The 12,739-nt window shown below is 45.5% G+C and overlaps 1 protein-coding gene and 1 non-coding gene across 6 annotated transcripts in view; both read right to left on the bottom strand.

Moving 5' to 3' along the window:
* Window positions 1-235: 235 nt before the first annotated feature.
* The window catches only part of ATG16L1 (autophagy related 16 like 1), a 28,755-nt gene continuing 16,251 nt past the window's right edge, over window positions 236-12,739 (bottom strand). For all 5 annotated transcript variants that reach the window (XM_073360186.1, XM_073360189.1, XM_073360188.1 and 2 more), the window contains 7 exons: window positions 10,605-10,676; window positions 7,572-7,692; window positions 6,584-6,689; window positions 5,622-5,771; window positions 5,161-5,208; window positions 2,214-2,315; window positions 236-1,811 (listed from right to left, as the gene is read on the bottom strand). In XM_073360186.1, the coding sequence (XP_073216287.1) occupies window positions 1,718-1,811; window positions 2,214-2,315; window positions 5,161-5,208; window positions 5,622-5,771; window positions 6,584-6,689; window positions 7,572-7,692; window positions 10,605-10,676 (693 nt within the window). In that variant the 3' untranslated portion in view covers window positions 236-1,717. The remainder of the gene's footprint in view (window positions 1,812-2,213; window positions 2,316-5,160; window positions 5,209-5,621; window positions 5,772-6,583; window positions 6,690-7,571; window positions 7,693-10,604; window positions 10,677-12,739) is intronic.
* On the bottom strand, window positions 12,049-12,315 carry LOC140917819 (small Cajal body-specific RNA 6). Its single transcript, XR_012161010.1, has one exon.

Raw genomic sequence — 12,739 nt, forward strand, 5'->3', positions numbered from 1 at the left:
CCCACCCAACAGCTGTGACTGGTGGTTGCTGAACACCCCCTATTGTTTTTTTCCCCCATGGATGCTTGAGTTCCAGAGCACCTACAAGTCGGTGCCTATGTGGTCAAGTACCCCACCACCACCAGACCCAAACCTAACATTAGTCCATTGAAACAGCAAGGCGGGGAGAGAAGAAACTGGATATAGGTTCCTCTTTCTTTCAGGGCAAGAAAAAACAAACAAACGAGGAGAAACATTGTGGGTTTTAAAAGCAGAACACAGGTTTATTTACAATCAAGTTCTAGTGGGCAGCTGAATAAATAAAAGATTTGCCCTGTATAATCTCAACTCCCCTCTGCAGAAGTTGTCTGAATGAAAGCCTGGGTTAGAGAGAGACCTCTGTCCTAGAAATAACCCTCTTTCCTAACCCGTCAAAACACTTCCTTAGAAAACAAGCTCAGGAAGGAAGCAAAATAAAGTGCAAATAAAAAGATGACAGAACGCTGGTGGCTTGTCCGAGGCCCGTCTGAGGTGGAAAAGTTTGGCTGGATAAAAGTTACAAAACATAAAAGTTAACTCTCCTCCAACCACCTCACATATTTAGATGCCTGAGGATACAGGATGTAAACCCTGTTTGATGGCACAGGAAGGGCTCAAGCACAAAGGAGAATATTGCACGTGCTCAGAAAGGAGGCAAGTGGCCTGGGATCGCCAGCACCAGAGCATTACATTCAGGATTGAATCCCATTGCTCCCCTGTGCTCCACCAACAGCCGCCAGTAGAGAAGGATGGATGGACAGCAGAAGAGACTATACCTTTATTTCCTGGTACTGGAAGTCTTGGTATGGATACATTCCTTGTCACAGCAGCACCACCATCCCCACTGCAGATGTTACACCTCTTCTCTTCCCTCCCCTCCCCCCCACGCCAACAAAACTGGAAATATACTGATTCGAATTAAAATTCTCCTTCTCCCGCTTCTTAGTACTTCTGCTATAGGAGCTATTGGAGGGACTTTTAACAAAGATGTATCACCCCTGAAGAATGGACAGTTCCCTGAAATACAGATCATAATGATGCAGGGAGTTCTCAGATTACCAACTGCCAGAGAGACCATGTCAGAATTGGAGAAGCCCCAAACTCAGCCAACACCACAGGGGGCAGAACTGCCAGAGCAACAGAAATGTTTAAATTAGTTTACAACTGTTCCATCACTTTACAGACTGACTAGGACCCACCCTGTCCATGTTTCAGAATGCCCTCACCCCATGCCTAAGCTACTCCATGGGAACAGAACACGGGAAACAGGACGTGCATTAGGTCAGAATACATGGTAAACTTCTTTCCAACACTTCCAAGTCAGAAGTGCTGTACATACACTTGTATAATAGGGTATTTGGCACAGCTGTCCGGTGAGGGAATCTGGCTAGTACCTTCGGCTCCATCCAGTGCACAGATACTGCATGTCAAGGCATGACTAGTAGTATTCGCCATCCAAATCAGCTGACCCTTTGCTGAGCCTGAGGGCCAGCAGCATGCTTTTAGGCAGTAAAGGGCTCCGCCTTCAGCTCCTCATCTTTGATTGCCTGATTACAGCTCTCCTCTGAGAGGTGAAGCCCATTGGATGAAGCCCAAATGCATGGAGGATGAATCTAGGCTTGGGCCTCCATTCTGTCCAGCTCTGGACTAGCATCCTCCCAGTGAGAGACATCTGAAACTGTCTTTCATCTCCTTCCAGTCAAAATTCAGACCACAGGACAGCCTTGTTTCCTTTGTCCACACTGACCACATGTGCACCGGCTGGTGACCATGCCACTGCATTGATAGAGGAGCTGAAAGGAAGCCAGATGTCAATTTAGAAGAGATTCTAATTTCATAGCAGCATTTAGGACAAAAGAAATTAAACTCCATAATTTCCAAAACTCATTCATTTTCAGATCTTATTTATGATACCTGCATTTGTAACAGCCTCCCAGGGATATTCAGAGTATATGATACTCAATGCCCTGATTGTGAACAAGCAACCCGACAACAAAGCACAAATTTCATAGCCTTAATTCCCACTTCACTGGTTATTGCCATGAATCCACAGAGAAGCTGCACATAAATATCCCATGCACACTGGTATGGGAATGGAACTCCGCATTTGCAATCTCATGTCTCCTCACCACAGGTCCTATGTCAGCCATAGCTCAGACCCTGAACCAGTTTAGTCTGCAAGCTTCCTGTCTCACCTGTGATGCTTTGCGAGAGTTCTTTCCACTTTCCCAGTGAGCACATTCCAGATGTACAGGACCCCATCAGCTGAACCACCTGCCACGTAGCTACCATCAGGGCTATTGAAACACATTCAGTGCAGAAGAGAAAAAACAATTTATTTTTAAGTTAGCAGCTTTTGTCCCCACGCTAATCTCTAGAGTTTCCAAAACAAGCAAATTGACATTAGTGGTCTGCACTTGCAAATATTAAAGTTTCACCAGCTCTTATCCACACTGATTAGCAAGACCGAGAAGTTTCCAGATCACGTGATGATGTAACCGCTGGGTGGCTGGCATTTAAAGATAAACATTGGTTTTTGTAAAAAGAAAAGGAGTACTTGTGGCACCTTAGAGACTAACCAATTTATCTGAGCATGAGCTTTCGTGAGCTACAGCTCACTTCATCGGATTGTGAAATCTACTTACGCCAAAAGGGTGACTGTGGCACGTCACTTCATCTCTGTGCCTCAGATGGGGATAACGACGCTTACCTCCTTTGTAAAGCACTTTGAGATCAATGAATAAGATGTGCTATATAAGGTAGGTATATTATTCTATTCGATTCCTAACATCAGACACCGAAAAAAAGTCCATCATAATAGCAGCCAAGGGCTCCTTTGTGGTGGGCACCTTTAACACATAAAACAGTTCCTCCCCCCGAAAGCTTGTAATCTACAAGGGGGGAAAAAAAGGAGGTGATGGGGAAGGTTGACGCCTAAACCTAAACAAAGTGGTTAGGATAAGCCAGGGATCTCAAACACGTGGCCTACGGGGTTATTTTCTGCAGCCTGCCAGCTCCCTGCACCCCCTCAGCATTTACCTAGAGCAGCTCTGGCCCGGTGCCCACCGGGGACAGGGCAGGCTCCCTCCCTGTCCCCGGCGCCACTCCGGGAAGCAGCCGGAACCTCGGCGGGGGCACAGGGCCCTGTGTGTTGCCCTGGCCGCTCCTCCAGGTACCTCCCCCATTGGCCGTGGTTCCCCATTCCTGGGCAACGGGAGCTGTGGAGGAGCTACCTGGAGGAGTGGCCAGGGCAACACACAGACCCCTGTGCCCCGCCGCAGGTCCTGGCCACTTCCTGGAGCAGTGCAGGGGCAGGGCAGGCAGGGAGCCTGCCCTGCCCTTGGTGTGCACCGGGCCAGACCAGCCCCTGTACCCCTCCTGCACCCCGCACCCCTGCCCTGAGCCCCCTGCTGCACCCCGCACTCCTCCTGCACCCAACCCCTCTGCCCTGAGCTCCCTGCCGCACCCCAACCCCCTGCCCTGAGCCCCCTGCTGCACCCCACACCCCTCCTGCACCCCGACCCCCTGCCCTGAGCTCCTTGTCACACCCTGCACCCCTCCTGCGCCCCCTGGGAGCAGGGAGGGGGCGGAGTTGGGATTTCAGGGAAGGGGTTGGAATGGGGACAGAGAAGGAGTGGAGTGGGGGGGCGGGGCCAGAGCAGCGGGGAAGGGGGACGGTCAGTGGTGCGGCCCTTGGGCCAATGTATTAGTCCTCAGGTGGCCCTCGTGGTCATTTGCGTTTGAGACCCCTGGGATAAGCCATACCTATACACACTAAATTTAGCCCTAGCTTTTTTCATTGCTTTAAGTATTTAACCCTTAAACCCTTACCTGTTCCATTGCTTAGATCTTAACCTTTCTATTTTAGTTTTATATTTAATCCCTTAGTCATATTTAAAAATCTTAATGTGGGTTTTTGTTTTTTAAAAATCAGCAGAACTGGTTCTATACTTAAGGTTCCACAACAATTCCTGTTAAAAGACCCTGTTTTCATTTACTTCTGACTTTGCCAAACATTAACCATTCGGATTGAAGTCTTCCTTGTCAGGTGTCTGTCCCAGACTGACAATTTTTACTTGAACTTCAGCAAAAATGGTTCAATCGTTTGAGAAGGATATTAGAAAAATGTTTCCATATTAAAACAATTCTTTCAACATTTCACTGAGAAGCTCTATCACCTGCACGCTTTGGAATAAGAACATATAGTCTAAGGGAGGGGTTGTCACCCTGGTTTCAGCGATGTGCCTTTTCTTGTTCCCATGAAAAGCTACCCAGATTCAGACAAATTAAAGCCTATGAAAAACTGCAGTTCACAGATGCTCAGTAGATACGTGTTAGAACTTGCCAGCTAAATTCTCTGAAGATTCCATCTATAGTGGAATGTTCCAGCCCAGGGTCACAGGGGCTGAACAGGAATTCCCTGCAATTGCTATTCCTGGCTACTATGACATTGGGCACCAGAACTGGCAGCCAGGTGACTATCCCTCTTTTGCTCTCAATGCCCTTGCTGGTGGTGTCCAGGCAGTGTGGAGGAGGAAGTAGCCTAACTCAAAAGCAGAAGGGAGACCCAAGAACTGGCTGAGCCAGGAGACTGGCACATGGGGCTTAGGAGTGGGTGGAGAAGAAGAGAAGATTGGATGACAAGCCCAAGGTGGAAGGAGACTGTAATAAGATATAATAAATATGCACTGGGGGCCAAATTAAGGTTCCATGGACAACCTTAATTCTGACATTTTCTTGCTTTTCAAGGCTTGTTTTTCCAACATTAACTTTGTTTTAATATAGGGGGTGTGCAAACTATATGGAACACTGGCTGTTCCCTTTTTCCTGATTTTTACAAACGGTGAGCTCTTTTGGTGTCTAATTGTAGATACCCAAGTCTGAAAACAGTTTTGCTGACTGCCCAGTGCTAAGTGTCCCCTTTTGTCCTATGACTAGTGTTAATGGCTACCCTACTGCTTGCGTTGTAGCACAAGTGATCAAGAAGCAATCAATGCATGCTGCCGACTGGTAATTGCTTGACAGCGTATGTTGGTTTGGAACTTTGCCCTCAAATGTTACTGCAGAATTTGCAATAAACCAAACAGCTGGCCCCCACTCCCATCCCAAACTTCACTCAGTCTCACCAGTTTGGCCTCTTACCTGAACACGACTCTGGTCCAGTCAGATCCACATTTGAATCCCTGGGCACTGAAACAAGTTGGAATCAGATAGTTACGTTTTTAATATGAATCTTGGGAAAGCTAGCTCCTCAAGACTAAATGAAGATTATTGCATTGACTGAGATAAATTCTACATTCTGTTTAACACAAGCCACCTCTCTTTCTCCAACCTAATCAGAAGGACTTTTCTCCCCAGTGAGGGGGACAAACAGTCTCCTTTGAAGAGGTGGAGACAAAATCTTGACAAAATAGATCTTTGGTGTCAATTCATGGATAATGTGCAAACTACATCGTCAGAGACATGTCTCCAAAGGCTTTCACCTCCCCATTGAGGGACTAATTGGAAGGTTTCATTCATAAAGGACAAGGGCAACACCAAAGTTACAATTATGCCACAAAAATCCAGCCACCTGACACATACCTTACTGGGATCACACTCACCTGAAAGTCTGTTTGACAGCATTGACTCGCAAATCAATGATCTTCAGCATATCATCTCGGGAACAGGTCAAGAGCTCTGTTCTCTCTGGGTTCAGGTCTAAAGCTGTGATCCTCCCAAACAGTTCCAGCTCCTGCACTATGCTCTCAGTCCTGAAGACAGGAAACAGCATGGGTAACTAGGCATCAAGGATCTTTACTCCTGGAGGAACACTGTGCCACTGTGCGCGACCAGAATTCCCATCCCCCGCAGACAAATGATTCTCTGACAAGGAAGCAAAAGGAAACCGCAAGAGGGGGTCAAGTGCCCCTCCACAGCAGCCCAGGCATGTCATTTCGGGCTCCCAGAGCACGGTGATCTCTCATCTCCGTGCAGCCAGTGCCTGTGCTCCGCACTACCATGCTGGAGCCCTCACATTTATTTATTGACAAATAAAATATGCAGAATTTTTATTTTTTAAGCACAGAATTCCCTCAGAATAGATCCTGTCACATGAGCATCAAAATCTGTATCCTAGACTTGCCCCGGTGCATGGGGATAGGAGAATAAGTATCCACTTATTCATTATCCACTTCCACATTTTTCTTATTTCCCAACTAAAGTCTCACATTGTGGATATTTTGTCCCTAGCCAAGGACTGTTCAGAACTTCCTTCAGAACCAGCTAGGGATACTTAAAACTGGCCAGAAAGATAAGAGAACAATGCAAGATATTTCCTTACTCAGGGGCTAATCTGCTGTCAATATATAACACAACATGCTACTAATAGCTCAGAGATCAAAACAGCAGTTCTATCATGTGCAAAAAGGTTATTTATTCTTGATGACTTCCTCATATTCCTGTAATAAATATTCCAAGCAATGGAGAACTCAAAGAATGGAAGGGTCACAATTCACAGATTCATCTTATGTTCTTTAGCATTAAATTGCTAGAGAATCTAACCCGTGTCAGAGGATAGTTTTACCTGATGTCCCAGAAGCGAATCTTCTTGTCAAAATGTCCACTCATCACACACTGCTCTGTGCACACTATATCATTGCAGCTTGATCCTGCAAATACTGTTTTTATACCTTTAAGAAAAAAAAGGGGGAGGGAGGTGTCACTAACAACACAGTCTCATTCCCATTGTGCTGTACAAGTTGATAGCAGTATTTAAAAGTCACACAACAGCAAACATCAAAATTCTGTAGCTGCACTGAAACTACTGCCCTGAGAGGAGTTTGGGGTCATGGGCGGTGGGGTGGGGACAGGTGAGCTCTGTCTTAGAAGAAACTGATTACTGAGAATCCAAAATCCCCAACAGCACATTATTCCCCTGAACCACTTGACTACCATGCCCAACATCTCTACAACTGTATAAGGTGTTTTACCACCACTTCATAATTAGTCAAACAAATCATGGATGAGCAACATGACACACTCCCCTTTATACACAAAAAAGAGTGTAGGACGCTGGGGGAGAAAGGCTGTCTCTGTGCCAAGTTGTACTGAAGAAACCAGGAAAATATTTTAAGGCAAATGTTTCTGCTATGGAAAAACTGAATCCTGCCATTTGCTTCATTGGAGGCAGGAATTGGAGGGATTTCAAGAGGGAACTTAAGACCAACCCAGGGTTGTAAGGTCTGACCTGCCTCCAACTTTCTACAGTTTGATGGACAAGAGGGTCTAGAATGCAGTGGCCTACTCAATCAGCAATGCTTTTCACTGTAGCATATGGTCTTTTCTTAGGTTTCCCATCCAGGTAACAGCCAGGCCTGACCCTGCTTAGCTTGCAATACCGAAGATCAGAATATCATCAAAAAGCAGTATGGCTGCAATTTCCTGCTTTTTGGAGACTAAGAGAATAAAACAATTAAGCTGAAGTAAAACTTTTGTTTACATCCACTAAAGGGAATAAGAGGTGTGCGAAAGACAGAAGGACGTTGGTGCTGGGGTGGAAATGGTTTCCTTACAAACTTTGCTGCGCAGGTCCCAGAGCTTGAGGGTCCGGTCATGACTCCCCGACACGATGCGTGCATTATCCAGCAAGAACTTGGCTGACAAAACCTTCCCACTGTGACCTGTCAGTGTGTGCTGGGGAGAGAAGATTTACATGGTGTAAATGAGCAGTTTCAGCTACAATTGCTTCTTGTCCTCATGGCTATGATCTTGCCATTCAGCAGCTTAACAGGGACAAAGTCTTTGATTCAACTCCTCCCACCTTAGTCTAATGTTTGACTAGAGGCATGGGTCACCAAAAAAAAAAAGCGCTCCTCTTTCCATTCAGGTTAAACAGAATGTAGTTTTGACTCCCAGTCTGCTTCTCCATGAGTCAGCAAGTGCCAAGAGTACTCCCTCTGGGTTGGAGATACTCTCTCCCTCAATTGCAACTCCTTTCACTAGTTAAGGAGTAGTTCTTCTGAAATCTATGACTCTTTTCTACCACTCCTAGTAACCTTGGTTGGAAGGATGGTAACTACAACAGTCTTAAAGGATAGACCAGGGGATGGACTAAAGCATAGTAAGAGTTGGAATGATGGTGTCTCCAGATTTCAGAAGCTGACTGTCAAGTAAAGGAAAAAGGGATCTAGTGTTAACTCTGAAGTCTCAGCTTGAAAGCCGGAGATCTCCAGAAATTAGAGAATTGCTCCTATCAGCAGATTTCCATGACTGTTTCTGTCTGATGCCAACTGCAGTCAGGGCCCGTTGGAACATGAAGTACAATCACCACAAGTTATTAGATACTTTTTTGTCAATCATAGAACTAATGTAGCATAAGAGGATAGACTGCCGGGAACAGGGAAAGTGATCAGAGAGCAATCCTTCCCAAAAATCAAATCTTCTACTGTTAGTCACTGAACTTCTGACTTGCACACTGCTACATGAACTACAGAACCACCAGAAGACTTAAAAATGGAAGTGAAATGGGAGCAGAGTGAGGAACTGAAAAATTATTGCACAGCACTAAAACCGAAAGGTCATGGATTGTCTCAGTGGTTGCAACATGACAGTTAATCTCTGGATACCACAATTTTATGGAGAGGATATTTATAACCTTGAAGAATATTCCATTACCACCCTTGATGCACTGCCATTAGCAAGTGAATACTTGTTTATAAATAGGTAGTTTGATGCAGGATTTAATATCAAATCAACTCAACTGCCCTCAATGAACATGCAAGAAAGATAGGAGGGAGGGATAGCTCAGTGGTTTGAGCATTGGCCTGCTAAACCCAAGGTTGTGAGTTCAATCCTTGAGGGGGCCATTTAGGGATCTGGGAAAAAAATTGGGGATTGGTCCTGCTTTGAGCAGGGGATTGGACTAGATGACCTCCTGAGGTCACTTCCAACCCTGATATTCTATGATTCTATGATAAATCCATGCACCAAACCCATTCAGACAAGGAAGTCAATGTGCTGTATTAACTCAGTGAGCAGTGATGGTACTGACCCAAAGCCTGAAGGGACACTGGAAAATTGCAGAAAGATCTTGTGAAGACTGAGGGGAGTTTTGCATGGGGACTTTTCACACAAAGTTAATAATGATTAACGTTAAGATTCTGTCACAGGTAGTTTTAGCAAAAGTCAGGGACAGGTCATGGCTTTTGTGAATTTTTGTTTACTGCCCAACAACCTGTCCCTGACCTTTACTACAAATGCTCGGCTTGGGGTGGGAATACCCTGCTTCAGCCCCACAGGGCTTGACCCAACCCTAGCCACTGTGCTGGTCACTGGACAGCTGCTCCAGCAGCCCTGGGACTGACAGCTGCTCCAGTCCTGGCGCAGAAGTAGTCATGGACTTCCCAGAAAGTCATGAAATCCATGACCTTTGTGACAATCATATTCTTAATGATGATCTATTAAACTGTTATACACCTTTGTTTCTATCTGATGGTAGGATTTTTGGGCCGATCTAAAGCTGCAAAGATTTTGACATGTTCAGGAAGGTTTCCCATACAAGATCTAACATTCTGGAGATAAATATCTTCATATTAAAAGCAATCAAGTGAATTATATTGTAGGTGTACTTTAGAACAATACGTAAAATGCTGAAGATCTACAGAGCAAATAATGCAACATGGGGCAAAGAGAGAGATTCAAGTTCACTTCTAATGCCTGAAGAGCGTGAGAGGCTAACCAGTGCAGAAATGACAGCAGAGCTTCTGTGTCAGAAAGGGAACAGGCCTGGCTATTCCAAAATGCTTCATGCCAGATTGTGTATGCGACAGCTTGTAAGAGCAACTAAACATATCTTGGGTTAGAGGCAGCATGCCAAATAATGTTTGGTGAAATATTCCTAAAATAAAAATTTAAGAACAAGGATCATGTCCAGGAGCAGGAATAACTGAAGCCTCTTAGACAGTTTTCTCTGCTAAGGGAAGAGAGCACTTTTCAGCCTAGGGAGATCACAGGCATGTCCTTCTTTGGACAAGGGCCAAAGAGTCCATTCTGAAGAGGTGGAGGAAGAACATGAGCAAGAGATTAGTCTTTTGTTAAGTATCCTGATTAGAGACTAGTGCTTCAGGGCTTGTCTACTCCAACAATTGAGTCAGGGACCCAGGCTGGCACCTACTCAGTTAACATGCATCTAGTCTAGGAAATAGAACTGTGTTTTAACTAAATCCCTGAACCATGTTACAGCCTTTGGGTCCTTAAGACTGCTGTATCTTAACATTTAAATGGTTCTAAAGTTAATACTTCCTATGTGCAGAGGAAAGTTCATATATTTGGTCGCTATTTATCTGGAGAGGTTTCTGTGAGGCTATGTGCAGAGGCCAGTGTTGCACATCAGGTTATGCTGTAAAGGCTCTCTTCAATTAAAAAAAGGGATAAAAATCCAATTAATGTTTTGCAAGAGAGCAAAAAGAAAAAAAAAAACGAACCCCACTTTGGCAAGATCCTAAAACAGTGGAATCCACAATTTTTCAGTGTCCTTTGTAAGAACATAAATGAGAATACTGGTCAGAAAGAGCCTACACATTGCTTGACTTTTGCAGGAGACTCACCCGTAACCGATAGTCATCTACAGTCCAGATTCTGCTGGCAAAGTCATTTGAAGCTGCTAAGAGATAGGAGCCCTGTGGAAACAGGAGGGATTTAAGTCAATTTCCCACAGTGACTGAAAGAAGTAAACTACTACACCCAGCAAGTCTCAATACTATGGGATAGTCATTAGAACAGACAATCCACAGGGTTCACTTTACTGCCATACTGCTAAGAAAGCAACTGGCGGAGGGAAGCACCAATTAGTTTGGATGAAGAAGATTTTCAAGACATTTTCAACAAAGATGTAATTTTTTCATTCCCGAACAATTGGCTATAAAAGGAATAGTGGCCACAGTGCTGGGAGGAAGGGACATTCTTTCCAGACCATTTCTACTCATAACCTCCTTACTGCTGCAAGGATGGCGGGGTTTTCTCCTACTGTGCCTTTACCCAGACTATTTTTTGGCTCTCCTTCCCCACAAATAGCTCCAGCATCTGCCCCCGCTGTTGGGCCTAGCTGACCCAAACTGCAGAGTGAGGCTCGCCTGATTCTTGTCAATTTCACTCCCATCTACCGGGTTCTCAACAGAGGTAGTTGAAACTAAGTAAGTTCTGGTCAGGAGATGGACAAATGGGTATACAGGTATCCTGAGGGTGGTGGCTCCTTCCTTTCACTCTAGACAGAGATCATATTTCAAGACACTGTATGGCAAAGTTATTTCTCAAGAAAAATCCCAGAAGGACAAGGCTTGTGCCTGTCAGTGTCAGGTGACTGATTCAGAAAAAATATCATGGAACCCAGAATGCATCTGTTCTGACAAGATCTGCAATATGATCAAGCCACCTACACCAGAACAAGTTTCTCCAAACAGGTTAGCAACACCAGACAACCCTCTAGTGCAGTGGTCCCCAAACTTTCTCAATCACAACCCCCCCCTTGCCCAGTCCACACCCTCACCGCCCCCCCCCGGGAGTCGGGGCGAGGGTTTAGTGGGGCATAACGGAGGAGGGGGAGCCACACTCTGGGGATGTGTGTGAGTGAGGCAAGGGAAAGGGAGCTGCGCTCAGGGCAGGAGAAAGTGATACCTCTCTCACTGTAGCCGCCTGAGTGCTCCTCCAGGCTCCAGCAGCAGCAACTGCTGCTGCTCTTCCCACCCTCCAGGGGTGGAGACCGGTTACTGCGAGTAACCAGACTTTTAGCGTCTGGGTGGCTGGGACTGGGCCCACAGCAGAACTGGGGGTAGAGCAGGGCTTACATGACATGCGCTCCTTCCCTGGCCTGCTGTGTCCCCCTTGACATTCCTCTGCACCCCCCGGAGGGGGAGCCCCAGTTTGCGGACTCTGGTGAACTGGTGAAGACCAACGTAAGATGTTTTTGAAGGTGTATCAATAATGTGAAAGCACAGAAATGCTAAGCTGTAAAGATGGCTTCAAACTTGGCCTTAGTTCATACATGGTGAAAGAGGTCTCAGCAAGAAAGTTTGAGATCATGTACCCAGATATGCACCTCCAAAACTCCATACTCCTTTGACTGGTTCTGTTGGATGCAGATCAGAATTGTGCCTGTGATGCTCTAGGGAACATGAACTGAACACATCACAATTTGTCAGCAAACACTCCCCCAGTCACAGCATTGCTGGGTTATGATGGGTGAGAAATTGCTGGGAGTTGAAAGGGTGATGGAAGTGTAATCCTTCAGGCAGTCAGACCTTTTACTATTCATCACAGACCTCAGAGAGGCATCTAAACCTCACCACCAAGTTATAAACATTTCTCAATGCATAAAACAGGAGCAGATACATACAACTCTAGTAGTTTCAAGGAGCTCATAAGGCAGCAGTGGAAATTCACAGCTGGGGTAAGACCTAGCTCATTTTAAAATTCCCAGTAGCCCAGATGACTGGATTCTGTTTATCTTCTGAAAAGTGAAGTGCAGATCAGAGTTCTAGGGCTTGTCTATGGGGTGGGGTGAAGAGGGGAATGACTCAGGAAAGTTAATCCAAATTACCTACAGGTGTGAATTTGAAATGGATAAATTAAACTGCATTAAACCCATGTGGATATTCCTAGGGCTGGTCTACACCGGGAACTTACATTGGCATAGCTATGATTCTAAGGGGTGTGAAAAATCAACACCTCGAGACAAAGCTATGAT

The sequence above is a fragment of the Lepidochelys kempii genome, chromosome 9, assembly GCF_965140265.1.
Source record: "Lepidochelys kempii isolate rLepKem1 chromosome 9, rLepKem1.hap2, whole genome shotgun sequence".
Lineage (NCBI taxonomy): Eukaryota > Metazoa > Chordata > Testudines > Cheloniidae > Lepidochelys > Lepidochelys kempii.